The 14,016-nt window shown below is 52.3% G+C and overlaps 1 protein-coding gene across 3 annotated transcripts in view; it reads right to left on the bottom strand.

Moving 5' to 3' along the window:
* The window catches only part of PXDN (peroxidasin), a 105,141-nt gene extending 93,186 nt beyond the window's left edge, over positions 1–11,955 (bottom strand). For 2 of the 3 annotated variants that reach the window (XM_017514044.2, XM_017514043.2), the window contains exon 1: positions 11,308–11,602. In XM_017514044.2, the coding sequence (XP_017369533.1) occupies positions 11,308–11,507 (200 nt within the window). In that variant the 5' untranslated portion in view covers positions 11,508–11,602. Of the gene's footprint in view, positions 1–11,307; positions 11,603–11,860 lie in introns of those variants that run through there. The other variant, XM_037733294.1, reaches the window with a different exon arrangement.
* Between the last annotated feature and the right edge of the window lie 2,061 nt (positions 11,956–14,016).

Here is a 14,016-nt window from a genome sequence, read left to right on the forward strand (position 1 = left end):
GGGTGTTGCGTGGCTGGGATAGTAACTCAGGGTGTGCACTGGGATTTCTGTGAGTGGGGTAGGAACTCAGAGTGTGCACCAGGTGTTGCGTGGGGGCAGTAGGAACTCACAGCGTTTAGTGCACAGAGCTTCTGCCATTGCTGTGTTCACCAAGTAAAGTTGAATGACCCTGACTAAGCCAAGGGCATTCCAAAGACAGATGGAGAACGCCAGGGAGAGTCGTTTTCATGTTTTGTTTTTTTTTTTAACTTGGGAATGTGAATGTGGTCATTATTTTAAGATGTTATTTATTTTACCACACCTGCTTGCAGTAGAATTCCAAGTAGATTAAACATTCATAGAACATTTTAAAAACACTTTTGTTTTTAAAACGTGAATGGAGATGTCTGCTTTAGAACAAGTTGGAATTACAGGGGCATGACTTTCTCTTCTGTCTGAAACAACCAAAAAAATGACAAAATAGATGAAGCAACTGTTTTCAAGTTACTGGGCATCAGCCAACAAACGACTGATCCCTGTGAGATGGAAAACAGATGGAGCAAGCAGAAAACGGCCAGCTCATTGCCTAAGAGAGAAGACGATGCTGAGTACCCGGGAGACCAGGCGGCAGAACTGGCAGGACAGGGACAGACATAAGACCCCGAGCCCTCCCGGGATAGGGAGAGAAGAGTCTCAGGGGCCTGCAGAGCACCCAGCGCTGAGCTGACCCTGAACAGCACACACCTGCAGGTAAACTGCCCATGGCCAGAAAAGCACCAAATGGACTACGGATCATGGGGCCCCCCACACACACTGGGTCAGGAGTGAGCAGTGCCTGTTCTCATCCGCCAGACTGAAACACTCGGATTCAAGGCATTTGGTATGTGACATGGAAGAGCCTTGCCTCGTTGTTGAAAATGATGAGCCTTAGGTAAAGCATTGCTCTCAAATCCTGCCTAACAAATCTTAAAACCAAGACCTTAAAGAACCAAACTGTTTCCACATAACTGTACCCAAGAACAAAGCTCAAGGAAAACTGTAAGAACACAGAAGTATCCAGTGCTCACCAAAGTAAAATTTCCAGTGACTGGAATCTGCTAAAAACTGATACAGCATGAAAAGAAGGATATTATCATTTCTATTGAGAAGATTACATTCTTCAATTAAAACCAACCCAGAATAGCCACAGGTGTTAAGAGTTATCAGATTATTAAAATTATATTTATTCCACCAGTTCAAAACATCAAGTAGAGTCATGGAAGATTTTTTTAATATTCACATTAGAGAGGTGAAAATCACAATGTCTGAGCTGAAAAATATATAAAATTAACAGTAAACTGGACATTGAGAGAGAAAGACTTGTTACTTTCAAGACAAAAATCAGAAGCTACCCAAAGTGAAACACATACAGAAAAAGACACAATAACAAAAAATTAAGCAATGTGTGAGTGAGCCTGGCCTCATATATGTATCACTGGAATCTTCAAAGAAGGGGGGGACAAAGGTGGGGACGGAAAACATATCTGAAGATGAAACACCCTCAAATTCTCCAAATTTGAAGAAATCTGTAAACCTACAAGTCCAAGATTTAAAAAATAAAGTTAAATAAAAAATTTAAATTAAAAAACCCAAGCACAAGAAACAGAGAAAACCACACCAAGTCATATCATAATCAAATTGCTCAACACCAGGGATAAGGAGAAATTCTGAGAAGCACCAGAAACACAAAGATGAAACAAAGACACAGGTGTCAGTAGACTTCTCATGGGAAACAATGGGAGAGGGCATTTTTAAAGCCGTGTCGGCCGGGTGCAGTGCCTCACACCTGTAATCCCGACACTTTAGGAGGCTGAGGTGGGTGGACCACCTGAGGCCAGGAGTTCGAGACCAGCCTGGCCAACATGGTAAAACCCCATTTCTATTAAAAATACAAAACATTAGCCAGGTGTGGTGGTGTGTGCCTGTAATCCCAGCTATTCGGGAGGCTGAGGCAGGAGAATCGCCTGAAGCTGGGAGGCAGAGGCTGCAGTGAGCCAAGATGGTGCCACTGCACTCCAGCCTGGGAGACAGAGCAAGACTCCATCTTAGAGAAAAAAAAAAAAGCTGTATCAGAGAAAACCACCAACTCAGAATGTTACTCAGCAAAATATCATTTGAAAATGAAGGCAAAGTAAAGCACTTTTTAAACATCCAAAAGCTAAAAGAATTGATCACCAACAGACCTGCACTACAAGACCTTTTTTTAGAGCTCTTGAAGTAAAAGGACTAAAATATGAACCCATGCAGAGGAATAAGCCGAGCTGGAAAGAACAAAAACATGTTTCTGCGTATTTAAATCTCTAAAAAGATAACTGACAGCTTAAATGAAATGGTACAAGTGCCGTGTGGCGTTTATGACATATGTACAAACAGAAGTAGGACAAGAGTATCACAAGAACTGCGGCCAGAGAGAAACGGAAACACAGGCGTACCATCGGATATTTCAGAGTTGGGCACAGATCGCTGAAATAAGTTGAAAATTGCAAAAAAGTTATTCACATGAATGTTTTGATCTCCTGGTACATATAAAAGTTCTATGTTCACTATAATCTAGCTGATAAAGTATACAATAGCATTACGTCTAAAAAATGTACAGACCTTATTTAAAAACTATTGTAAGGCTAAAATAATGTTATAAAACACCTGAGCTTTCAGAGAGTTTCTTCTTTTTGCTGGTGGGGAACCTTGCTTTGATGTTGCTGGCACTGATGATCAGGGTGGTGGCTGCTGAAGGTTGGGGTGGCTACGGCAATTTCTTAAAATAAGACAATACGTTTGCCACATCTATTGGCTCTTCCATTCACAAAAGTTTTCTCTGTAGTATGTGATACTGTTTGATAGCTTTTTATCCACAGTAGAACTTCATTCAAAACTGGAGTCAATCCTCTCAAAGCCTGCTGCTGCTTTATCCACTCAGTTTAGGGAATATTCTAAATCCTTGGTTGTCATTTCAACAATGTTCACAGCATCTTCACCAGGAGCAGACTCCATTTCAAGAAGCCACTTTTCATGCTTATCCATAGACACAGCTCCTCATCTATTCAAGTTTTATCATGAAATTGCAGCAATTCTCTCCTATATTCAGACTCGATTTTTAATTCCAGTTCTCTTGCTATTTCCACCACATCTGCAGTGACTTTCTCCATGGAAGTCTTTGAACCCCTCAAGGTCATCCGTGAGGGTTAGAAGCAACTTCTTCCAAACTCCTGTACTTATTGATGTTTCGACCTCCTATGAATCAAAAATATTCTTAATGGCATCTAGAATGATGAATCCTTTCCAGAAGGATTTCAATTGACTTTGCCCAGTTCAATCAGAGAACTCACTATCTATGGGAATTATAGCATTATGGAATAAACATATTAAATAATAAGGCTTGAAAGTCAAAATTATTCCTTAATTCATGGCCTGCAGAATAGATGTTTTGTGTTAGCAGCCACGAAGACAACATTGATCTCTTTGTATTCTCCATCAGAGTTCTTGGGTGACTGGACACATTGTAAATGAACAGCAGTATTTTGAAAAGAATCTTTTTTCCTAAGCAGTAGGTCTCAACAGTGGGCTTAAAATATTCAGAGAACCATGCTGTAAACAGGTGTGCTGTCATCCAGGCCTTGTTTTTCCATTGGTAGAGCACAAACATAGTAGATTTAGCATGGTCCTTAAGACCCTAGAGTTTGGGGAATGGTAAATGAGCACTGGCTTCAGCCGAAAGTCACCAGCTGCAGTATCTACTGACCAAGAGAGTCAGCCTGTCCTTTGAAGCTTTGAAGCCAGGCATTGACTTCTCTCTAGCTATGAAAAGTCCTAGATGGCATCTCCTTCCTATAGAAGGCTGCTTTGTCCACATTAAAAATCTGTTGTTTGGTACCACCTTAATCACTGTTACTAGCTGGATCCTCTGGAGAACTTGCTGCAGCTTCTCCATCAGCACTTGCTGCTTCGCCTTGCACGTTTATGTTATGGAGTTGGCTTATTTCCTTACACCTTATGAACCAAACTCTGCTAGCTCCGAACTTTCCTTCTGCAGCTTCCTTGTCTCTCTGCCTTTAAAGAAATGAAGAAAGTTAGGGCCTTGCTCTGGATCGGCCTTTGGCTGAACAGAATGTTGTGGCTGGTTTGCGCTTCTTCCCAAACCACTAAAACTTCCTCTATAACTAACTGATGCAAGAGGCCTAGTTTTTGACTTAGCTCAGCTTTTGACATGCCTTCTTCACTAAGCTTAATCATTTCTAGCTTTTGATTTGAAGTAAGGGAAGTGCAGCTCTTCCTTTCACTAGTACACCGAAAGGCCATTGTAGAATTATCAATTGGCCTGATTTCAATACTATTGTGTCTCGGGAAATAAGAAGGCCTCGAAAGAGGGTAAGAGAAGGGGGAATGGCCAGGCAGCGGAACGGTCAGAACACACACACAATTCAGGTTAAGTTTGCAGTCTTACACAGGTGTGGTTTATCACACCCTAAAACAACTACAATAGTAGCATCAAAGATCACTGATTACAGGCCAGCCACAGGGGCTCACACCTGTCATCCCAGGGCTTTCAGAGGCCAACGTGGGAGGACTGCTGAAAGCCAGGAGTTTGAGACCAGCCTGGACAAATAGCAAGACCCCATCTCTACAAAATAAAAAGTTTTAAAAAAAATTTTTTTAAAAATCCAGGCATGGGGGCACGTGCTTATAGTCCCAGCTACTCAAGGGTAGCTGGGAGCAGGAGGCTAAGGCAGGAGGATTAGTCAAACCCAGGAGGTGGATGTCAAAACTTAGCAAATGTACTTTAAATATGTGCCCTTCTAAAACGTTGACTATGTCTGATGAGGCATATTTTTCCCTAAGTAAAAATCCTCGTGTGGACAAAGGTCAAATAGGGTAACAGTCACTGGCCAAGTTTCTACCTCTGATTTAACTGTGGAACAAAAGACAGACACGTCTGTGGGCTCCTCCTAAAGCCTGCAGAGCTCTGCAGGGCTCAGGAGGCAACGGCCGGGTAGGTCAGAGGGTGCGGGGCTGACCGCTGCCCGCTTTCCCGTAAACATCCTGCCCTGGCGCTCCGAGCAGCTCAGATACGCTGGGCATCTGGAGACGAGCAGGGTAGGAACGCTGCTTTCCATGGGCTGATGACGCAAGGCAGTCAGACCAGGAACAAACAAAAGATGTCTGAACACGCAGGGCCTTGGCCACACGGAGCAGGGCCTGCCCTTCTTCACCTTGGGCCTCCAGACTCGGTTCCATGGGGGTCAGTGTCTCCCATCCTCTTTGCTTGGGAGTGCTCAGATTAATAAACGGCGGGGGGAGCAACAGCCTCAGAGTAAAGAAAGCAGTGAACAGAACAGCAGTGACAGCTGACCACACGCCTGAGTCAGGGAGACCTAACCCATGAGACAGCCCACGGTCTGCTGATGGCTTTTGCTTGTCTGTGCCAGCGTCAGTTCACCTCGCATGAGTAGCGTTCCACTGAGACTGCTTTCAGGTTTTACTATTTTGCTGTTGCCTTTTGCATCTGAAGAGAAATCAGATGAGGACAAACATAAGGCCTATTTTTTTTTTTTTTAGACAGAGTCTTGCTCTGTCCAAGCTGGAGTGCAGTGGCCGGATCTCAACTCACTGCAACCTCCGCCTCCTGGGTTCAAGTGATTTGCCTGCTTCAGCCTCCTGAGTAGCTGGGATACAGGCGTGTGCCACCATGCCTGGCTAATTTTTGTGTTTTCAGTCGAGATGGGGTTTTACCATGTTAGCCAGGCTGGTCTCGAACCCCTGACCTCAGGTGATCCACCCTCCTCAGCCTTCCAAAGTGCTGGGATTACAGGTGTGAGCCGCCATGCCTACCTTAATGACTATTTTTCAAAATAAACTTTAAAACAAAGAAAATGAAAATGACTAGTGTTATCAATTTAGAAAAAAAATCAATCAGTGGTATTGTTTCAGCATCAAAAAAGCGTGCACCCACCCAGTGACATACGTGTGTTAAGTCACATGCGGGGAGCCCGCAGCACGCTGAGTTTCACAATTCAACCAACCAGCCTTGGTCCTGGGGAACTACTGGCCCACGTACAGAGATACCACTAACATATAAAATCTCCTGACTGGCATTTTTAAGCCTCAAACATGGTAAAGTTTGCCTTCTCTTAAATTGAATTCCCTCAGAAAAGGTACTTTTAGATAAATCACATTTTCTTATGTACCCAAAAAACATATGACTGTCACTATTAAAATAATCAGTAAACCCAGACGCTGGGAAGCTGGCGAGATGTCACCTGTTGGTCACTGAAGACCCGAGGTCAGCAGGAGCTTCTCAGCTCTGGACCTTGAGTAGGAACGGGGAAGACCTCGGTACTCCTAAGAGACCGCCCGAGTCCCCAGCCCTGAGCTCCCTCCCAGAGCACTACCTGGGCCTGCCAGGACTTCATGCATTTGCATCGATTTCAGCTTCTTCTTACTGTCAAGTGCAAAGGAAAAACATTTGGATTCTCCAATCAAAAAGGTAAATTTCATAATGAGCCAAGGGGGATCAGCATAATGCACACAGATCTTCAAACTTTTTGGGGGGTCTAGGTCTGGCTCTGTCGCCCAGGCTGGAGTGCAGTGGTGCGATTCCGGCCCAGTACAACCTCCACCTCCCAGGCTGAACCGATTCTCCTGCCTCAGCCTGAGTAGCTGGGACCACAGGTGCGCACCACCAGGCCCAGCTAATTGTTTGTATTTCTGGTAGAGAAGTGTTTGGCCATGTAGCCCGGGCTGGTCTCGAACTCCTGAGCTCAGGCAATCTGCCCGCCTTGGCCTCCCAAAGTGCTGGGATTACAGCTGTGAGCCACCACCACACCCTGCCTGATCTTCCACCTCTTCTCTAGCTTTGAGATTCCTGAGGAGCTCTGCCCTGCAGGCTGGAAGTCTGTCTTTGTTTGTGTTTACATATTTAATTTCCAATCCTGGATCTGCGCCAAGGAGGCTCCTGCCCAGACAATGCAGCATCCACTCTGCTTCAAAAGGCTCAGGTTTCATCGCAGGCAAGGGCCCGCACCCGCTTCTGGCCAGTGTGTTCCGGGAAGATCAGACACCATCCGTGGCCCCAGAGGCAGTCATGCCCTCCAGACCCAGTGGTGAGACCTCAGGTCCACTCATGGATGACCTGAAAACTGGCGTGCCACACAGACCATCCGGTCCATTAAGACAATTCCCCAAACGTCTGCTTGGGCACTAAGAAAGAGCCACTGTCGGGAGGGAACTATACAGCTGCCAATCATCTGCAACTAGGGAAACGGAGTCAGAACAGAGAAGCAAGCCAAGTCACCCACCCAAAGGAGAAAACCTCAGTCTACCGCAGCTTGTGGACCCTGGACGGGACCATGTGACTATATGACACTTCAAGCTGGAGCTGGTCCACCCACCGCCTTACAAACATCTAAACATGTTTTAAGTACCTCCATGGTGCTTTTCAAATGCATTTGAATGGGAATAATAAAGTCTTTGACTCTGTTGTGCCAATAAACATGAAAGTCATCATTTGTTCCATGAAGGCAAACACTGACACTAAAGCCTGCAGTCCCGGAAGACGCATCCCTGTCCCGGCAGAGGTATCTCGTGTAGGCTGGAGAGGCCCCAGTCTCCTGCTCACCCCCTGGGACCACTGCAGTCTCCTGCCTAAAGGAGGAGAGGCCTGGTGTCCGTCCCCAGGGCTGTGGGTCCTCACAGGAGACGCAGATAAATGTGAGGGAACTTCCCGGGAGCAGCAGGATGCAGAGGAGGAGGAGGGGGGTGTGGAAAGTGCTGAGGGTGGAGAGCCAGGGAGTCCCCCTGCCAGGTGCCCCCCTGCCAGGTGGCCCCCTGCAGCACCACCCAGCCCCTTCCCCGAGTGCCAGGCCACACACAGTGACTTCTATGCACGTGTGAGGAGGAGAGGTCTTCTCTGAAAGGCGGTCGGGGAAGCTCCAAGGATAAACCTTGGCCCCATGTGAGTCAGGGGATGCAGGAAGTCAGTTAAAAGGCCCAGAACCCACTCCCATCCATGGACTATGAGCCCCAGAGGGCCTGGGGGACATGCAGGTGGTGGAGCTCCACGGAGCAGCGACACTGGAACCTTCTGCCCATGTGGACACCAGCCAGGAGGTGGGCATCCACTCGGTCCAGACCACCAAGCATGCAGGTCGCAAGAGCTCTGCACCCCCCATCCCCAGTCCCACTAGGCCTGCACACACCTGGGGTCATCTTATCCCTCCTCCGGAAGCCCCCTCACTCTCTGAGGAGGGCATGGCAGGTCGAGCTCCAGTGTGTCCAGCCAGCACCTTGGTGTGGCATGACTTCAATGAACGAAGTTTAAAGTGTGACCTCCCCAAAAGCCTGGGTTGACAGGAGGAAAGGAAGGGGCGCAGAGCAGTGCACTTTACCCTTAATACTAGCTTTTAACTGCCATTGTGACAAGCTTTGATTGTGCTGGATACAGAAAGATGCTGTATTTAAAAGCCAGGTATTTCTGCACAGCGGAACTGAGTAAGGCCTCTGGAGGCCTCCGTGGGATGCCCAGCATCAGGGCCAAAGCCCCCGACCCAGGACCGAGCTGCGGCGGGTGTGGGTGGCAGCCACTCCAGAGCGCCCTTCACACTTGCAGCCCAGCGAGCTCAAAGTGGATCCAAACCTGAGTCATGGTGGGCTTATTCCACTGTTTTCCAAAGCCCCAACCCACAAATGAGACAGTCCAGTGTCAGGCCCCGCTTAAACACACGCCTGCATTGGAGGGGAAGGAGCCATAAGATGTTTTCCGATGATTCTGTCTCTTGGGGGGCTGAGTGGGGGTGAGTCTCTTAAAAGCAAAGAGACAGTGTGATGGTTGGATGGCCCAACTAACTTTTAGGCAGGGTTTGTTTTAATTTTCATATATAATATGTTCCCAATTTCTACCAAAAAATTTTAATAGAAAATAATCCCACATACGTGAGAGCACAGCGCTGGGAGAAGGCTGAAAGCGGACATTAAACGTTTATTCATGTCTAGCGTGTTGATGCATAACTGTCATCTCAAGCAAGAGCCTCCCAGACCATGTCCCCAGGGGCCCCTCAACAGATGCCCCCCCGAGGATGGGTCTCCCTCTTGCCCCGTCCCTGCCTCCCCAGGCTGCACTCCCTACGGCTCTCTCAGGACGCCTGTCCACTGTGCCCAGGTCCACACAGCTACACCCTCGCGTTCTCCCAGGGGACCTGGGACTTACTAAAAGTCAGTCACCCAGCTGGAATGCATCCAGCCAGGACTCCATTCTGGCCAGCAGTGACGCCCTCTTCCTCGTGGCCGCAGGAACAGCAGCGGGAGCTGCATTTCTCTCCCTGAGCGACTGATTCCACGGCCATAGAATGGGTATGTTCATGTCTCCAATAAAGTGTTTAGGTCTATATGGGATTTGATCAACTTAACAGCTACTAGTCTACCTGCCTCACAGGGTCAGTGCGACTCTGCAGGGACATTCACAGCACCACCAAAGGCTGCAAAACCCTGGAAGCGTAAGGCAGAAACGATGCGAGTGCGAGGCGCTGGTTGAGAACCGGTGGAGAGTCGACTATGACGTCACTCGTCTACTCTGAGCTCCTTTTTCAAACGCTGTGAAGTGTTTGTGGGCGACCACACCACGCAAAGCGGAGCAGAGGCCCCCAGCTGGCTTCTACGACACTTATTTTTAGATGTTTTTTTCAACACGCAATTCATATTCCAGAGCAAAGCATACGGCAAGCTTCATTAACCAGACCGGGCGTGAAAAATGACTTTGAGGTCCCCTTTTTCCACTGGCTCAGCAGGAATGACACTATCCAGACCCAGGGAAACCTCGCGCTGCTCCATTCTAAACATTCACTGCTTTCCAGTGAGATGCCCCCAGGACGTCCGGCCTGGGCTGGCCACTCCCAGGCTCTGGAAAGAAAGCCTTGGTCTCTCTCCCGAGGAGCAATTTCCCAGGCGGAGAGGAGCGCGCGCCCCTGTCCCGCCACCCCCCCAGATCCTGCAGGAAGCCGCCTGCAAACTCGGGGACCCCTGGGAGCGGGGGCTGGTCGGGGCACTTTGTTTCGGAGGTAACCACACTGGCCGCCCGCTTCCGGAATTGTTCACTCACATTTTTAGAACTTTTGCAGACTCCCCGGCCGTGCCAAGCAGTCCTCTGGCTCAGCTAAGGAAAGTGAAAACTTTCTGGCCTGCAGAAGAGCAGCTCTAGGACTAAGTCAGAGTCGGCGCCTGAAACGCGGCCTCCCTTCACAGATTCCCGAAACGTTTAATCCGAGTCGCTTCGGAACACTGGAGGCCGCGGCGAGCTCCGGAGGCGACTCTGTACCTGGAGCCAGCGGAGGCGGAAGGGATGGGAATTCCGCTTTGGAGACCGCGGCGCGGGGAGGCCCACGGGCGGGATGCAGGGTGTCCACCCCCACGCAACGAGCCGGGTTAGTGCAGCACGGCGCCGACACGGGAGAAGGGACGTGCCCGTGGCAGAAACCCGCTCCGAGCCCCGAAGCTCTGTGATCGCCCCGCGGCCCCTCCCGGGAACCCCGGCTGCCCGGCTCGCTCCGGGCGCAGGAAAAGCCTCTGAGAGCCGCAGGGCCCCGGGGACACCCCAGGAGAGGGCGCTCCTGGCGCCGGGGCGGATGCGGGGGCCCTGGGAGCTGGGCCTCGGCCGGGAACTGGGGCGGCGCTGGGGAGGCTTCCCCGGCGCGGGGGGATGGGGTGGGCACCGCGCTCCGAGAGGCTAGCGTGGGGGAAGCGGGGGAGGAAGGGGAGAAGGAAGGGGAGCGGAGGAGGGGAGCGAACAAGACGAGGAGGGGGCGGAGGGGGCGGAGGGGGCCTGAGCGGGGAAAGGTGAGAGGAGGAGGGACCGCGAAGGAGGGGGAAGCGGGCGGCGCGCGGAACTGGGGAGCTAGGGGAGGCGAGCGGGGCTTCCCCGGCGGCCCCAACAACTTTCCGCAGAGTTGCGAACAAAGGCGGATCTGGAGGCCGCGCGCACCGCGCTCAGATCCGCCCCTAGGCGTCCCGGCCGGGACCTACAAAGGCCCAGCGGGCCCTGTGACGCCCCGATCTCCCCACGTCCCCCTTCGGAGGATCCCTGCTGCGCCCAGAGCCCCCTGCCCCCGCGCGTCCGAGGCCCCTTCACCCTCCGCGCCCCCAGCTTCCGATCACCCCTGCGTCCCCGGATCTCCACGCACCCCCGGGCCCCAGGTCCTCGCCTCCCCGCGCCCCCAGCCTCCGATCACCCCTGCGCCCCCGGATCTCCCTCCATGCACCCCGAGCCCCCGGACCCCGCGCCCCCGGCGCCCCGGCCGCACTCACAGGATGGAGGTCTGCGGCGCCACGGCAGGCACGGCCTCCAGCAGCAGATGCATGCAGCGCACGGTGGTGCGGAAGCAGAGGCAGCGGCTGGGACACCCGGCGCCCGGCTTCTGAGCCACCACCGCCAGCGCGCCCCAGGCGCAGCACAGCACCAGCGCCCGCAGGCAGTGGCGCACGGGGCCAGAGGAGCGCTGGGCCATGGCCGACGGCGCGGACGGACGCTCGGACGCACGGAGCCGCCGCGGAGGGCCCGGCGCGACCACGGCCGGCTCCCGACTGAGCCCGCCAGGCCGCGGCCCACGTCCCAGCTGTGCGCGGGGGGCGGGGGGCGCCAGCGGTGCACATGCGCGCGGCTCCTCCCGGCCCCTCCGAATCCCCGAGGGCGGGGCGGGGCGAGGACCCGCGGCCCCAGCGTCCGGCCCGGGCGCCCGCATCCAGTTGGCGCGGCCCGCATGGCCTCGGCGAGCACCTAGGGGCGCGGAGGGGAGCACAGACACCCCGACTCTGCGCTCGGGACCCTGGGGGCTACGCAAAGCTTCTCCACCTCTCTTACTCGAGGTTCCAACCTGCGCGCACTGTGGGTTTTTCTGTTGGCGTCCTGCTGTTTTATAACACTTTTGAGCTCCTGCTCTGTTCCAGGCAGGAGTCCAGGCGCGTGCGCGCTCCTCTCTCTCTCCCTCTTCCTCTCCCTACCCGCAACCACGTAGGAAATTAACGTCAAAAAAGCTCCGCATTACTTGAGGAAACTGAAGCCCAAGCCCCAAGGCGCACAGCGAGGGTGCCTCTGCGGGAAGATGAGACCCAGGTGGTCGTGTTCCCGGGGCCTGTGGGCCTCCTGCTCTCTGCCGGCCCCCTGGCTCAGCACTGCTGGGTGAATGGCAGGTCCTGTGTGGAGTCCTTGGGATGCTCACGGCCTTCAGTGCCTGCCCTCCTGGGACAGACCTAGAAGGAGACCCAGGGAGCCACCCCACGTCGGGGTTGTCCACAGGCAGCAGAAGACTTTGCAAAGGAGGGAGGTCGCTGCTGTGAAAACTACACACGGTTAAAGGTGGCGTTCTCACACAGTGCACACATTTCTCCAATAATCCCACTAGGACCCAGCCTTTGAATTTTACAGATAAGGAAGGTGAGGCCGAGCTGTTGAGCCCAGGCCGCAGCGTGATAGTGCCAGATTCAGAAACACAGCGTGGCGTGTTCCCACTGCAAGATTCGATCCACACTCTCCAGTGGGTGCAGCTCACACTGCAGATGCCGTCTCTATCCGCACACTTCAGTGGTCCAGTTCAGTCTCCAGATGCTATCTCTCCTGTAGGGTCCTGTGTACACATTCTAGGGGTTCAGTTCACATTGTAGACCCCGTCTGTCCTGCAGGGTCCTATCCACACACTCCAGTGACTCCAGTTCACACCATAGATGTAGATGTAGATGCCATAACTTATGCAGAATTCTATCCACACACACTGGTGGTGCAATTAATGTCCCGGATGCCATGTCTTCTGCAGAATCCTGTCCACACATGTCAGTGGGTCCAGTTGACACTCTACATGTGCTCTCTCCTGCAGGCTCCTATCCACACACCCCAGTGGTGCCATTCACACTCCAGCTGCATCTCTCCTGCAGCAGGATCTCCACACCCTGTAATGGGTCCAGTTCACACTCCAGAGGCCAACACTTTTGCAGGATCCCATACACACACTTTAGTGGGGCCAGCTCATAGTCCCGAAGCCGTTACTCCGGCACGATCCTAGCCACACACCCCAGTGGCCCAGTTCACGCTGCAGATGCCTTCTCTTCCGCAGGATCCTCTCCAGTTCACACTCGAGTGGCCATCTCTCCTGCAGGACCCGAGCCACACACTCCAGTGCTCCACTTCACACTGCAGATGTCTTCACTCCTGAAGGGTGCTGTCCACACAGTCTTGTGAATGCAGTTCACACTCCACAGGCCATCACTCTTGCAGGAGCCTGTCTACACACTCAAGGCAGTCCAGATCACATGGAACATGTCATCACTCCTGTGCGATGCTATCCACACACTCCAGTGGGTTCGGTCCACACTGCAGGTCCCATGTCTCCTGAAGGATCCTGACTACTCACTGCAGTGGCTGAGTTTACGCTGCAGATGCTGAGTCTCCTACAGTATCCTATCCAAAGATTCCGGTGGGTCCAGTTCCCACTGCAGATGGCACCTCCCCTGCAGGGTTCTATCCACACACTCAAGTGTGTCCAGCTGAAACTCCATGTGGCATCGCCCTTGGAGGATCCTGTCTGCACACGCCAGTGGGTCCAGCTCACACTCCGGTGCCATCACCCTGCGGGATCCTGTCTACACACGCCAGTGGGTTCAATTCAGACTCGAACGCCATCACCCTGCAGGATCCTGTCTGCACGCTCCAGTGGGTTCAATTCAGACTCAGATGCCATCACCCTGCAGGATCCTGTCTACACGCTCCAGTGGGTCCAGCTCAGACTCCGATGCCATCACCCTGTGGGATCCTGTCTACATGCTCCAGTGGATCCAGTTCAGACTCCGATGCCATCACCCTGCGGGATCCTGTCTACACACACCAGTGGGTCCAGTTCAGACTCTGATGCGTCACTCTTCGGGATCCTGTCTACACACACCAGTGGGTCCAGTTCAGACTCCGATGCCATCACCCTGCGGGATCCTGTCTACACACACCAGTGGGTCCAGTTCAGACTCTGATGC

The sequence above is a fragment of the Cebus imitator genome, unplaced genomic scaffold, assembly GCF_001604975.1.
Source record: "Cebus imitator isolate Cc_AM_T3 unplaced genomic scaffold, Cebus_imitator-1.0 Scaffold512, whole genome shotgun sequence".
Classification (NCBI taxonomy): Eukaryota; Metazoa; Chordata; class Mammalia; order Primates; family Cebidae; genus Cebus; species Cebus imitator.